The sequence below is a fragment of the Ostrinia nubilalis genome, chromosome Z (assembly GCF_963855985.1).
Source record: "Ostrinia nubilalis chromosome Z, ilOstNubi1.1, whole genome shotgun sequence".
Lineage (NCBI taxonomy): Eukaryota > Metazoa > Arthropoda > Insecta > Lepidoptera > Crambidae > Ostrinia > Ostrinia nubilalis.
Window position 1 is genome coordinate 20,399,503 of NC_087119.1, and position 12,220 is coordinate 20,411,722.

The 12,220-nt window shown below is 36.6% G+C and overlaps 1 protein-coding gene across 6 annotated transcripts in view; it reads left to right on the forward strand.

Moving 5' to 3' along the window:
- LOC135086550 (JNK-interacting protein 3) overlaps positions 1-8,545 on the forward strand; it is a 52,085-nt gene extending 43,540 nt beyond the window's left edge. For 5 of the 6 annotated variants that reach the window (XM_063981287.1, XM_063981288.1, XM_063981289.1 and 2 more), the window contains one exon: positions 501-8,545. In XM_063981287.1, coding sequence (XP_063837357.1) covers positions 501-622 — 122 coding nt within the window. In that variant the 3' untranslated portion in view covers positions 623-8,545. The remainder of the gene's footprint in view (positions 1-500) is intronic. The other variant, XM_063981290.1, reaches the window with a different exon arrangement.
- Positions 8,546-12,220: the final 3,675 nt, after the last annotated feature.

A 12,220-nucleotide genomic window follows, 5' to 3' on the forward strand; every position in this document is an offset into this window, starting at 1 on the left:
TGTCTGGCAAGGAGTTGGAACTGTCAGCTGTTGGGGAAAATACTTCTAATTATTGCCCAAATATTAAACATAAAAATCAGATTTTATCGCATAAATTATAGCCTATATGTTAATCTGGGTTACAAACAATAATACTGTAAAGTTTCAAAAAAATCCGTTCAGTAGTTTTTGCGTGAAAGAGTAACAAACATCCAGACATCCAAACTTTCGCATTTATAATATTAGTAGGAAGAGCTTTAGCCCGCGGCTTCACCCGTGTAAAATTTAGTGTCACAGATAGGCTAATCTGGGTTATAAACAATAATACTGTAAAGTTTTATTAAAATCCGTATTAGTTTTTGCGTGAAAGTGTAACAAACATCCAGACATCCATACAAACTTTCGCATTTATAATATTAGTAGGATTATAATATTATTAGGAAGTAGGATTGGATTGAAATTCGACACCGCTCGACTTAAAGCGAACTTATTCAAATTGTTGATTGTTCCCAATTCCACAGCCGACTCCGAGATGGAGGACAGCGTGGTGATAGCGGAGGACGGGTCATCCAGCGGGCACAGTTCGTTGGCGGAGCGCGCTTCCAAGAGCCACCTGATAGTGTGGCAAGTGGCCACCGCCTAACGCAAGGCCAGCCGGGCCCGCCTCTCTTCCGAGTCGGACTTCGTCTACGTGTGCACGTCGACTAAGCCCGCTGTGCCGGTACACGCGTGAGCTCTCTCCCCCAGTAAATAGGACGCCGCTTGGAAATGTATCGGCTGTATTCACCAGGTCTAGTTCGGTCACAGTCAACAGCGTGGCTCTTCTATCAACAACCGTCTTTTACTTTCATATCAAACTTTACACTCCCATAAAGTGCATATCAGAATTATATTTTAATAAATATTCGCAAAAAAAAATTCAAACCTCGCAATTCAATTTAAGATTTTTCTTAAATGAACTGCAATAAGTATTATTTTGCGTAAATAACATTAAATATTTTGAATGATAATAATTGTCTTATACATTCCCAAGCGGTCGACAAAACAGGATAATGCGGAGAAATGGTTGTAGTGGTCTAAATTACATGAAAAGTTCAAGTTTGGTTGCATTTGGCAAATGGAATTGATTTCGGTTAAGAGTTGGTCCTTCGTAATCCATTACCTGTTCACCTCATTATGCACACTGTATCGTTCTAGCAAGTGTGTTTCACGTCACGCTCACGTCACGTACGGACTTCGGATGGCAGTGCTCGGCACTCAAAGACTCATTTAACTTCGCCTATACATATATCACGAGTGTAATCGTTGTGCTCCTTTTTGTGTAATATTTTTGTTGCTGCAATTCGTCTACTCTAACACGTTTATCACTTAGTTTTGGGAATCGTTTTTTTATATTGTTGAAAAAAGATAAATATTGTGCCTTTACATTCGGTAACCCCTATGAAATTCGCACTGCGCCAATAGATAATTTCAGGTAGCTGCTGCTGTACAAATCTGTTTCGTTGTTCCATAGGACAGCAGCGCTGAACGCTCGCTGTCCGTGGCACTAACATGCGCTGACGCAGGGGCACTGTAAAGCACTTTCTATTGCTAAATGTGAAAGTGCTTTTATTTACTGCATAGAATTTAGACTTCCCAAAACTAAAGGTAAAATCCGTGTCGACGTCATTCGTTTTCTTCAACTAGAGTCTTAGATTCGTTTTAGTAATGGTTAGAGTAAGCTCAGCTCCTTATATTGCTCACACAAGCGTCAGCGACTGACTCAGTGTTCTAGTATCTTTTGTTTCGGCTTAATCTCATCTTAATTAATAATGTACAAGATGTAACCACCAAATAATAAATTCATTTTAGTAGTTGTAATGTAACAAGATTTTTATATATTATATTATAAGAGTGTATCGACTAAGAGCTCACGAATGATTTTGGCAAAGGTAATTGGCATAATTTTAAGTGGGTAGTATCTGTGTGTAGTGTTCGCCTTATTATCGACGGCGATCACGGTTAGAATGCATTAAGTAGCAGATTCTTTGAACAAATCATTCGTGAGCTTTCATTCTAGTAGTTATAAACATTTCATGCGGCTTGACCGCTATCCATACGGGCTGTGGTTGTATCACCGGCATCACAATTTTAATTATACAACAATTTACATTTAAGATCGTTATCTTTCCACTTTAACGAGTATTGTAGCAATTTAATCGCTATTTTCGGTTTAACAGGGCGGACCACGCCATTATTTATTTCATGAAATGCGAATCTCCTACAAATTTTTCAATCATTTCATCCAGATCTATTCTAAGAAATTTATTTATTTTTACACAGCTGTGTAATCCTTTTTAAAGAAATTTCAGAAATGAGCGATTAACTTTCATAACTTTATCGTGCTAGTTAGTACTCGTTGTACTGGGATTAAAAATAAAGCTACTTAACTGAGTTTATTGAATTCTCGGGGTTATACCCTGAGATTATTGGTTTTATATACAATTCTTGACTATCCCTGCAGATCGAATTCTAACGATCCTGCTTGTCAGACAAAATATTAACATTACTTAAATTGCTAAAAAAGAGCCGTCGTGGCATCAATCGGTTTATTTATTTTATCCAGTCTGCATGCAATGTATACATTTTTGAAAAACATCAGGGTCCACTTGTGCCTCGTTTTTATTTGGGGATTGACTAAATCTTGATGACAACAACGTTTTTGAATGTAAAACTGACGAAATCATGTTTTGATCAAGAGCTAGATTGACGGTAGATTTGACAATATGGCGCAAGTGGTCCTAAATTGTTTTGTGATATTAGACTAAGAGATGGTGAATAATTTCGTTGAAGTGTTTTGGGCTAAATATAATATAGATCATAGAATGATCAAGCTTAAAGTGATTGTTGTGTGGTGCTCTTACACGGGAAGTATTTCTTCCAATAACAAAAATAACTGGACAACTTCTATGAATCTATGCAAGTATAGGTTTTAAATCTTACTAAATTCCTCTATATCGTTCCTTAATATTGCTATGACGTCATATTATTTCTTTTGCCCATATAATTAGCACCTCTAGACCAGATGTTACTTTGCCTTGTTTCTGAAATGCAAACAACATGGTATCCTTTAACAGTGCAACAAGGTTTAACACCATCAAAACACTTAGCACAAATTGTTCACTATCTATCGTTCTATTGTGCAATCAACATTATTCTGTAGGCAGATTTTAAATTAAATTCAGTGACATATTGTATGATAATATTATATTAGAATCCATGAATATTACAATTTGACAGATACTTTTATTCCAATTAAATGATGGTTAAGTTAATATGGTCCATGGTGCACTGCTTGTATTGTACAGTGCTCATGGAATATTGAAATCTATTTAAATATCTTTCTTTGTTAATTTATTATAGAATGACTAAAGTTTGTTTCTCGTTAGGTTTCGGATAAAGTTGACAGACAGATCTGGGAAAACTTACTAATGTAGAGTGAAGTTGCTTAAATTGGACCGCGTCTAAATCGGATCTCCTTAATTTCTACTTAACTACCATTTAAAAAAAATGGCCACATTATCTTACAGGAGCGCAGCTATGACAGCTTTTTTTTAAAATTTGGATTCAGTAGTTATTTATTTTGTTTCCTAAGGGCTGATTTTTCAATCGTCAGATATCTTTTAACTATAGAATAAACTTGTCATTTTGACATAATTCCCATATTAAAACTGTCAATGTGCCAAAGTTATTCTTCAGTTTAAAGTTATCCGACGATTGAAAAATCGGCCCTAAGTTGAATACATAACAAAATATATAAACTTTGAGGTTCTATAATTTTTCAAAAATTTATGTTATTTGAGCTAATAAGGGGATAAATATTGTCAACTTTACCCTATAAAGTAACTGACTGCAATCCTTGTTATAATCGAAAAACATCTAGAATATCCCCACTTTACATAATGTGATCATATTATACCGAAAACCAAAATTTTCGTGGTACTCTGGTAATTTGCTTGTCAACTTTATACCGCACCTGAAGAAAAACATACTGTAGACGACGTCGCCAAGACGCATCGATGTAAATGATTTATAATTTACTATAATAAGGATACCATTCGCAAAGACTTATAATTTCCTGTAGAAAGATTCGTAGTTGATATCTATTTATCCATGGCATGTTAATGTAATAACGGATTCGTAAGTAACTATGCGTGACGTCATGCTGAGAAATTACACCTTTGCATTCAAAATCAAATCAAAAATATTTTATTCAATTTAGACCACTGGTGGCACATAAGATTAATAAACCAAAACCCAACCATGTACCCAACGCAATGTAGTTTATTTTGAGACTCGTAGCGTGAGGGTACACGTTAACCCTTAAAAATATGTATGTATTGCAGTGAGGCATATTGGGTTACCCTTTAATTTACGTCTTTAATTTTCTTTTGATCTCGTCCAAATTTTCTGTCATTAAAATGCAAGAAACCGTTACAAATACAAGCGAAAGAAAATCGTTATTTTCCTCGTTTTTCGAGGTTCTAGAAGCACGAAAGAACGGCCACGCACCAGCCTCAAATGGATACTATGCTCGCCAAAATGGAGGCGGAGCGGAGCACGCGCTGTTGACGCCACCTACAGCACCGAGGTGGTCATCGACAATCTCCACAACATGATCGCCGAACAACGGCGGTGCGTGCGCGAGGTGTCTTCCTCCAGCGTATTCACGTCAATGTGCTAGGCCAGTGGCTCGCCACTCGCCGCTTGAGCGCCACCTGCAGCACGCCTATCGCCCGCGGCTAACGGCGTCGGCGGCTGCCACCGAACATATAAAAATTTAGTTACCCACTTAACAACTTCATACGTGTAAATCAGCCTTTATATTATTCTATTTGAACTGACATTTGCGCTGTTATTTAATCAAATATTTTCTCATTAATTTCTTGTGCTAACTTTTGGTCTAGTTTCCACGGATCAAAATAGCAACCCGTGATCGTGGATTAGGATCGCATTTTGAACTTGTTTGCGTTGAATGATCTGGTGTAATTAAGATGTGTGATGTCACTCATAGATTACTAATATTTATGTGTAAGTAGAAATAGTCGGGAGGGATAACGTATATAAGGTGTTATTTTTTGTACTGATCATACTTTACCAACGCATCTAATAAAATCATACAAATACAACCCAAGTGTTTTTAAAAAAAAATTCAGGCTAGTTTTTGTTTTTACTTTTCCTAACAAAAAAAAGATATTATTTTTACAACCATCCTGTCTTCACTCACTGCCTCTCTCTCTTTCTTTACTCATTTCATTCATACGAGTACGAACAATGGCCGCGCGCATTCATTCAACGTTCACACACATAAAGGTTAGATTACACTAAACCTACGTTACCAAAAATTATCACTCGTGAGTATGTACGATGTTACGTCATGTTAATAGGTACTACGCGCTGGGAGAAACAAAATCTAGCTACATAAGTAGGTAAATAAGTGTATTTTCATTAGTGTAATAGCGGGGGACTTTTCCAACGAACCGAGGCGAATCATCCGCGTTAAACTAGAAATTTAGAAAAGGATAGAAATTGGAATTCAATATCTACGGTTTCGTAATGCCTACGCAATTTATTTAGAGACGTAATAAAAAATTGATAGGTAGGTACATACCTATCACTACTTCGCTTCGCGTCAGTGGAAATGCACCCTAATATTGAATATGATTATGTGTTGTAAATAAAACTCACTGATCAATTTTCCTGGTTTTAATTCCTAAATTATGATTTGCCATCACACTTTAGATTCATTGATTTTACTTATTCACACATTTACCTATTTTGAATGTTGTTATTTAAAGTTCCTAGGTTATTATTACACTAATCACAATACATTTTGAACGTCAAGCCTTTGTTGAATGTTCACGTAAACACTGTCTTGCACTGTCTAATCTAGCCACGATCGAATTGAGGTAATGCTTTCGGGCTGCACACTTGCTTGCTGTTCACTAGACACCACGTCGGATGTTGTATTCACAATTCGCGCACTAACTTTTTTACGGAAAAAGTCCCTTTCGCTTAAACAAGCACTCATCTGTCCAAATCACACTGTAGGTATGTACCTAGGTAGACTTCCGCAATAACCATCGATAGAACTAGGTCGCGGTCGTGGCCCTTTGGCAACAACTCCTTGATAAGGCATTCCGTATTTTTACGCAAAAGCCGCCGTCTGCGGCGCTCGCATCTGGGTACCGCCAGCACTGTGCCGGTGATTGAAATTGAAATCCAGAACTTCGTCCTCGAAGCGCACGGAATCTCGTCAAGTCAGGATACGGCTGCGCTCCCTGAAGCGCTGCGCGGCTCCAAACAAGCAATGAAGGTTTTCGACTCGTCAATGTTTCTCGTCGGCCAGTTAGTGTGCCCGAAACATAATTTCACCTGCGTTTTGTTATTGATCAAGCGCGGCATTGTAATAAATCACACATACACTGCAATACGTTTGGGCGCATTGGACGGACTGGGACGATTATTTATGTTGTTGCGCTCCCGCATGCCGATCGGCGGCTCGGCGCGGGCTGTGGGCGCGGAGCGACTGGCATGGCAGCGAGCGATATCAATATGGCCGACTCACGCGGCGCGGCACGTGGCAGGTCGTTGCCCTCGGCCGGCTACTACGATAGTGCGTACAAACGAATACTCACCGCGCTCAAAGGATGATTTATTTTTTATTTTTTTCGAAACATTCTTTGTCGTTTTACTCGAAAACTAGCCTGAATTTTTTTTTAAAAACACTTGGGTTGTATTTGTATGATTTTATTAGATGCGTTGGTAAAGTATGATCAGTACAAAAAATAACACCTTATATAGTTTATTTATTATTTATAGTGCTTGCAATATTTTACCAGGCGGCAGGACTGCCTGTTTGCATAATATTTATTTAAATTTCTTCATAATATATTCATGGAAGAATCAAACTGCTTCTTAGTTTTATAAATTATCCCTCTTGGCCAGAATACGAGTGTCATAATAATATTGTTTATCGTACTTGTTAAAGTGTAAATAAATAATGTAATATGAGCCTATTTTTTAGATTTTCACGTTATTTTCGCATGGTCTAAGATGCACTAGCAGCTATAATCTCCCAGTTGGCGGTCAAATAAGATTGTTTCCTCTTGCTACCAAAAGTACAAAGGAAAGAATAGTACCTGCTGCAATCACGTTAATGGATTAATCGCTATCGGTAGTGTAATATAGTATAAATAGATATTAGTGCTAAGTAAATTATACATAACCGGCGGAGGCTGTTATTGGATCTTAGGCCACTTTTCTTTTAATGTGTTAACTTTCTTTTAAAGTGTTTTGCGTTTTAGTTGTAAAATAATCATTATTTATTTAATTTTAATTATTGAAAACCTAAGAAATAGGCAATTTTATTGGTCAGTTTATTAATCTCTTATCAAATAACTAATGGTGCAAACATAATTTAAGTGGACATTTATTTAATTTTAGTGTTCATCATGTTTTTTTTTATCTAATTGTGTATTTATATATTATATGAGGGAACGACGTAGTGTATCTATATTTCATAATCGCTAAGTTTTATCGAGTTTGTTGTGACTTAATTACTGTCCTCATGTATTATAGAGGAGTGTGCAATGAACATTTAAGTTTTGAGTTGACCCATGTTTATTAGGTGTTAGCGAAAAGCCTTGAGGCGACGTTGGTTGTGAGGCGCACTTATATAGCCATTTGTATCGCGCTTGCAACAGAATGTATAGTCGGCTTCAGGACCAGCGTCGCCTGCATATCCTAGTCAGAATAAAACGACGTAGCGATGTAAAGTTAGCTAGGTTATGCTCTTTTGCTAAATAGATATAATGCAAGATATGTCTAAAGATCGCCTTCTCACTGAGCTGCGTTAGGCCTTGCTGCGTGTGTGAGATATTTACAGCCCGCCTAGAAAAAATAACATTCGTGACAGTTTTAATCTTGAAATCGCTTCAATGAGCGAAATAGCTACATGAAAAAACGCCAGAGCAAAGCGATTTCAGAATTGCAACTGTCACGTATTGTAACTTGTCTATGGGGGCAGGGCGATTCTAAGAGTGGTTTGGAAGCCAATACGTAAAGCAAATTCCATCGCTCAAAACAAGTCTAAGCCTTAAACAATTATGACAGGGACGTTCTGGACTTAAAGCCATTTTTATGATTGCCCTAGTACTTATATTGTGTGAATCGACAATGTGTAAAAATTACAAGTGCTTGAAAATTATAGTATTCAAAATTTATTACATTTAACAAGCTAGAATTACAAATTCAACTTAAATTGTGTTAATGATATTCTCAATGTATTTTTTAAATTAAATTAATTAACTTTACATATTTTAAATTATCTTATCTTACCTTTTCGTTTTTGAAAATCTCAAATATACACTTTGATTTCTATTCTATTGAGATTTTCGTGTGGATTTTATTTATTTTGAGGATTTTTATTTATATTTTTTAATTAATATGATTTAGGCAAGGTTTTATGTACCTATATAGTTTCATCTTTTTGAACATACAATAAAAATATAATGACATGACATCATTACACTTCTTTTATTTTAATATAAGTACCTCTACCCAAAATTATAAAAATGAGTTAGGCCCAGTTTTTTGATTCATAGTTAAAATAACTAATTGTTAAATTTTGCTACTAATGGTTAAATATTAACAAACTGTAAACTAATGGTTAAAAAATGTACTAAAAGTCAGACTAACCATTGTTTGAAAAACATTTTTTTCTGATATTTAACCACTTGTCACTTGACATCTGTCAAATTTAACTATTGGTTATTTTAACTACGAATCAAAAAACTGGGCCTTAGGTTGAGTTGCACCACCTTATTTTAACCGAGACTGGTATTTTTATATGGAGTTTGACAGACATCTGACGTTGACTGATGGTGCAATCCAGCCCTAAACGTGTAGTTTGTCCTAAAGGCTGATTTACACGGATATTAGAATAATACTATACCGGTTACGGTTACGGATAGTAAATCATTTCGGATTATCCGAAAGTTTCGGATAATTTCGGTTACGGATATTAGAATTTTAAAAAGGTAAAATTCAAATAGGTATCCAGATGCTGTGCGACCCACTTAGCCACTTTATGTACTATGACGGCACTTATGATAAAGGTAAAACAGGCGGGTACCTAACTATATCAGAATGGTGCCAAAGGATGCCATTGCCAGACAAGTAACAAATATTAAGATTTAGACTCCGCCTTTATCCGAAACTTCTGAATCGGTTTCGGTTACGGTTATGGATATTTTTTTATTTCGGATATCCGACAGTTACGGTTACGGATATCCATAACATCCCTGGTGTAAATCAGCCTTTATCCCTCCACTTGATGCGTTGTGTCACTCTAGTACACTCAGTTTCCGCAGGAAGGCGTTAGTGTCGCGGGTTTTGGCGCGAAATTACTTTTTTATGTGACAGCGCACTGGGGGTAAAATTCAATGTGACACATAGGTATCCGTTTTGTACCAGATAGGTTATTATCATCATCATTTCAGCCACAGGACTCGTAAACACACACATTAACACAGGCAGCTCGCAAGGCTGGATGCAAGCCGCTACCAACCGGCCGATGTGGAAATCATTGGAGGAGACCTATGTTCTGACCTAGGAGACCTATGAGAGGGCTCAGTCCCGTATTCACAAACATTACTATGAGGTCTCACAGTGCGCGTGGACGCATAGGGTGACACATGAACCAATCATAGAGCTCTATTCAACGATGTGCGTTCGATTTTCTGTTTCACTTAAGCAAGCATCGTTTGTGAATACGGACGTGAGTGTGAGTTTACATCAAATTAATGTCCTCACTAGTGAGCGCGTTAAAAAAATATATGAAAATTTTAGTTCTTGAAAGTTTCCGCTAGGTGCGCTGTAAGTACAATGCATTTTTTTACGCGCTCACTAGTGACGACATTTGATGTAAACTCACACTAAGCCCTCAGGTACAAATTCACCACTTATTTTTTGTATATTGGCCACACTTCATATTACACAAACTGACTAGGAGCTAGGGCTCGTTCTGAGGAATTTATTCGCAATCCATGAAAATTACTAGTGTGGCGATCAACTCAAACCGCTATATTTTGTCGCATAATCACATTTACTCCAACCACATTTTATTTAAATTAATATATATGTGCAATTGACAGTACCTACCTACCCAGGGTAAGGAAATACAGGGATGGGATAATGAAAACCTTGAAGAATTAAAACAACACATTTATACAATACAGTTGTTTATTTTTTATGAATAATGAAACCCAACGTAACGCACAATGCAAACTATTTTTAACATCAGCCAAATCATAAAACAATCGAAGCCTAAACAATTTTGACGTACTTACATCAGTTTACCAACCATCTTTTAGATAAAAAAATGTAATCGTTTGTGCATTGAATGTTCGTTGAATTTTCATATTATAACGCCACACACTGAGTATATTTAAAACTAGACAAATGACTAGGTTCTTATTACAATGTAGGTAATACGCACATAAATAGGTACTTATTTTATTACAGTTTGTTATGAAGTCTTGGCTGCATGACAATTTGGTCGTAGTACGGTCGCTCAGGTCAACAACCATCAATGTTAAATGTTTAAAAGCTTATTAACAATATTTGTTATTTTTGGTATCATGACTTACGACAAAATATTCTGAGGTGGAATTGTGTAAAGCAATCGTTATCATTTGACAGTTCATAACGTACGATTATTCTGTCAAACGCTTTGTTTAACGGATTTTATCGTACGTTAACTGTCAAATGATTACGATTGCTTTACTATCCGTTCGCTTTATGTTTGTCGCTGGCGATATGACGTCACTTGAAGGGAAGCGTCTATAACTATAACAAACTAGGATTTTTTATTCATTATTATTGATAAAAATTGTGTATTTGCGTAAAATAAGACACATTAATTGCGTTTAATCGCGGTTGGGGGAGGGGACACGCATTCCACGGACCGACAAACTTAGCGCGAACGGGTAGCACACAATTCCACCTCTGGTTCGACACACTCGTCTAACGGCTGCCATAATAATGATACTGTATAATTTTTGAGTGTTGCCGTGTTGCCAAAAACTTTATAACAGATTAAGTAGGCGCGCACACCGTTGATTTTACGTCGGCCGATAGTTTAGTCGGGCAGTTGATCAGTATGGGCATGTATGGGAGTGCGCACACTACGCCGATTCGATTTGGCCGATTCTTCATACAAATTAAAATCGGGTACAACTATCGGCCAACTAAAAATCAACGGTGTGCGCCTACTCTAAAGTAATATAACATTCTCATTCAAACTCAACAAAAAAAAACTTAATTTATTGCATCCTGTTCAAGGGCCTTTGCACATCACGCATTTTTCAGGCGTCTGGTAAGGTAAATTAGATTGCCGTACAGTCAGAGTCAAATAGACTACTCGAAACAAAATAGGGCCCACCAGTACCACTAGCATGAACAACTTTTGTCTTCGAATCGTTTGCGTATTCGACAAAATTCGATACTCAACCTTTGAATTAAACGATAGGTAACGTGACAATTTTGATTCTCAAAATAAGTTTCGTGCAACTATTTCTCATATTAAGTTCACATTACGATACGTTCACAAGGGCGCTGTTGCAGTTTTCGTACTAAATCTTTTGATGGCGATTCGAATATGCAAACGATTCGAACTCGAAAGTTTTTCGTGCTAGCCGTACTGTTTTTTTTCCACAAAACTTAAATATCTTTACAGTAGTTTAGTTCACCCAAAGTGACCAAAAAGTTGACAACACAACCTTATTCCAATTGTAACAAAGACTTGTTGCGAACTTTTGGCTACTTTGGGTGTCACGAACTATTTGACGCAGACTGTACAAAGCGCATTTCATTTGGATGAAACGCTTTAACGGAAAAAAATGCAGTGCGCATGGGCCATTAGAGATAAATATTAATGAGGATCAAACAAAACTTAAATATTAGTTAACTGCGTTTATTAACCGTTAATGATTTCTTCTTTCCTAAGCATTACCTTTACTATGAATAGATGATCGTAGTGGACCCTAGGTATTTAAGTAATTACATATTACTTTATTTTAGAAGACAAATGGTTTTTATGTTAAAACAATAATGATCTACAAGAGATTAGGTAGTATAATGTCTCCGAGTGTGGCCTACAAGTGATGCATATTGGAGCGTAGATATAATTAGTGATTTT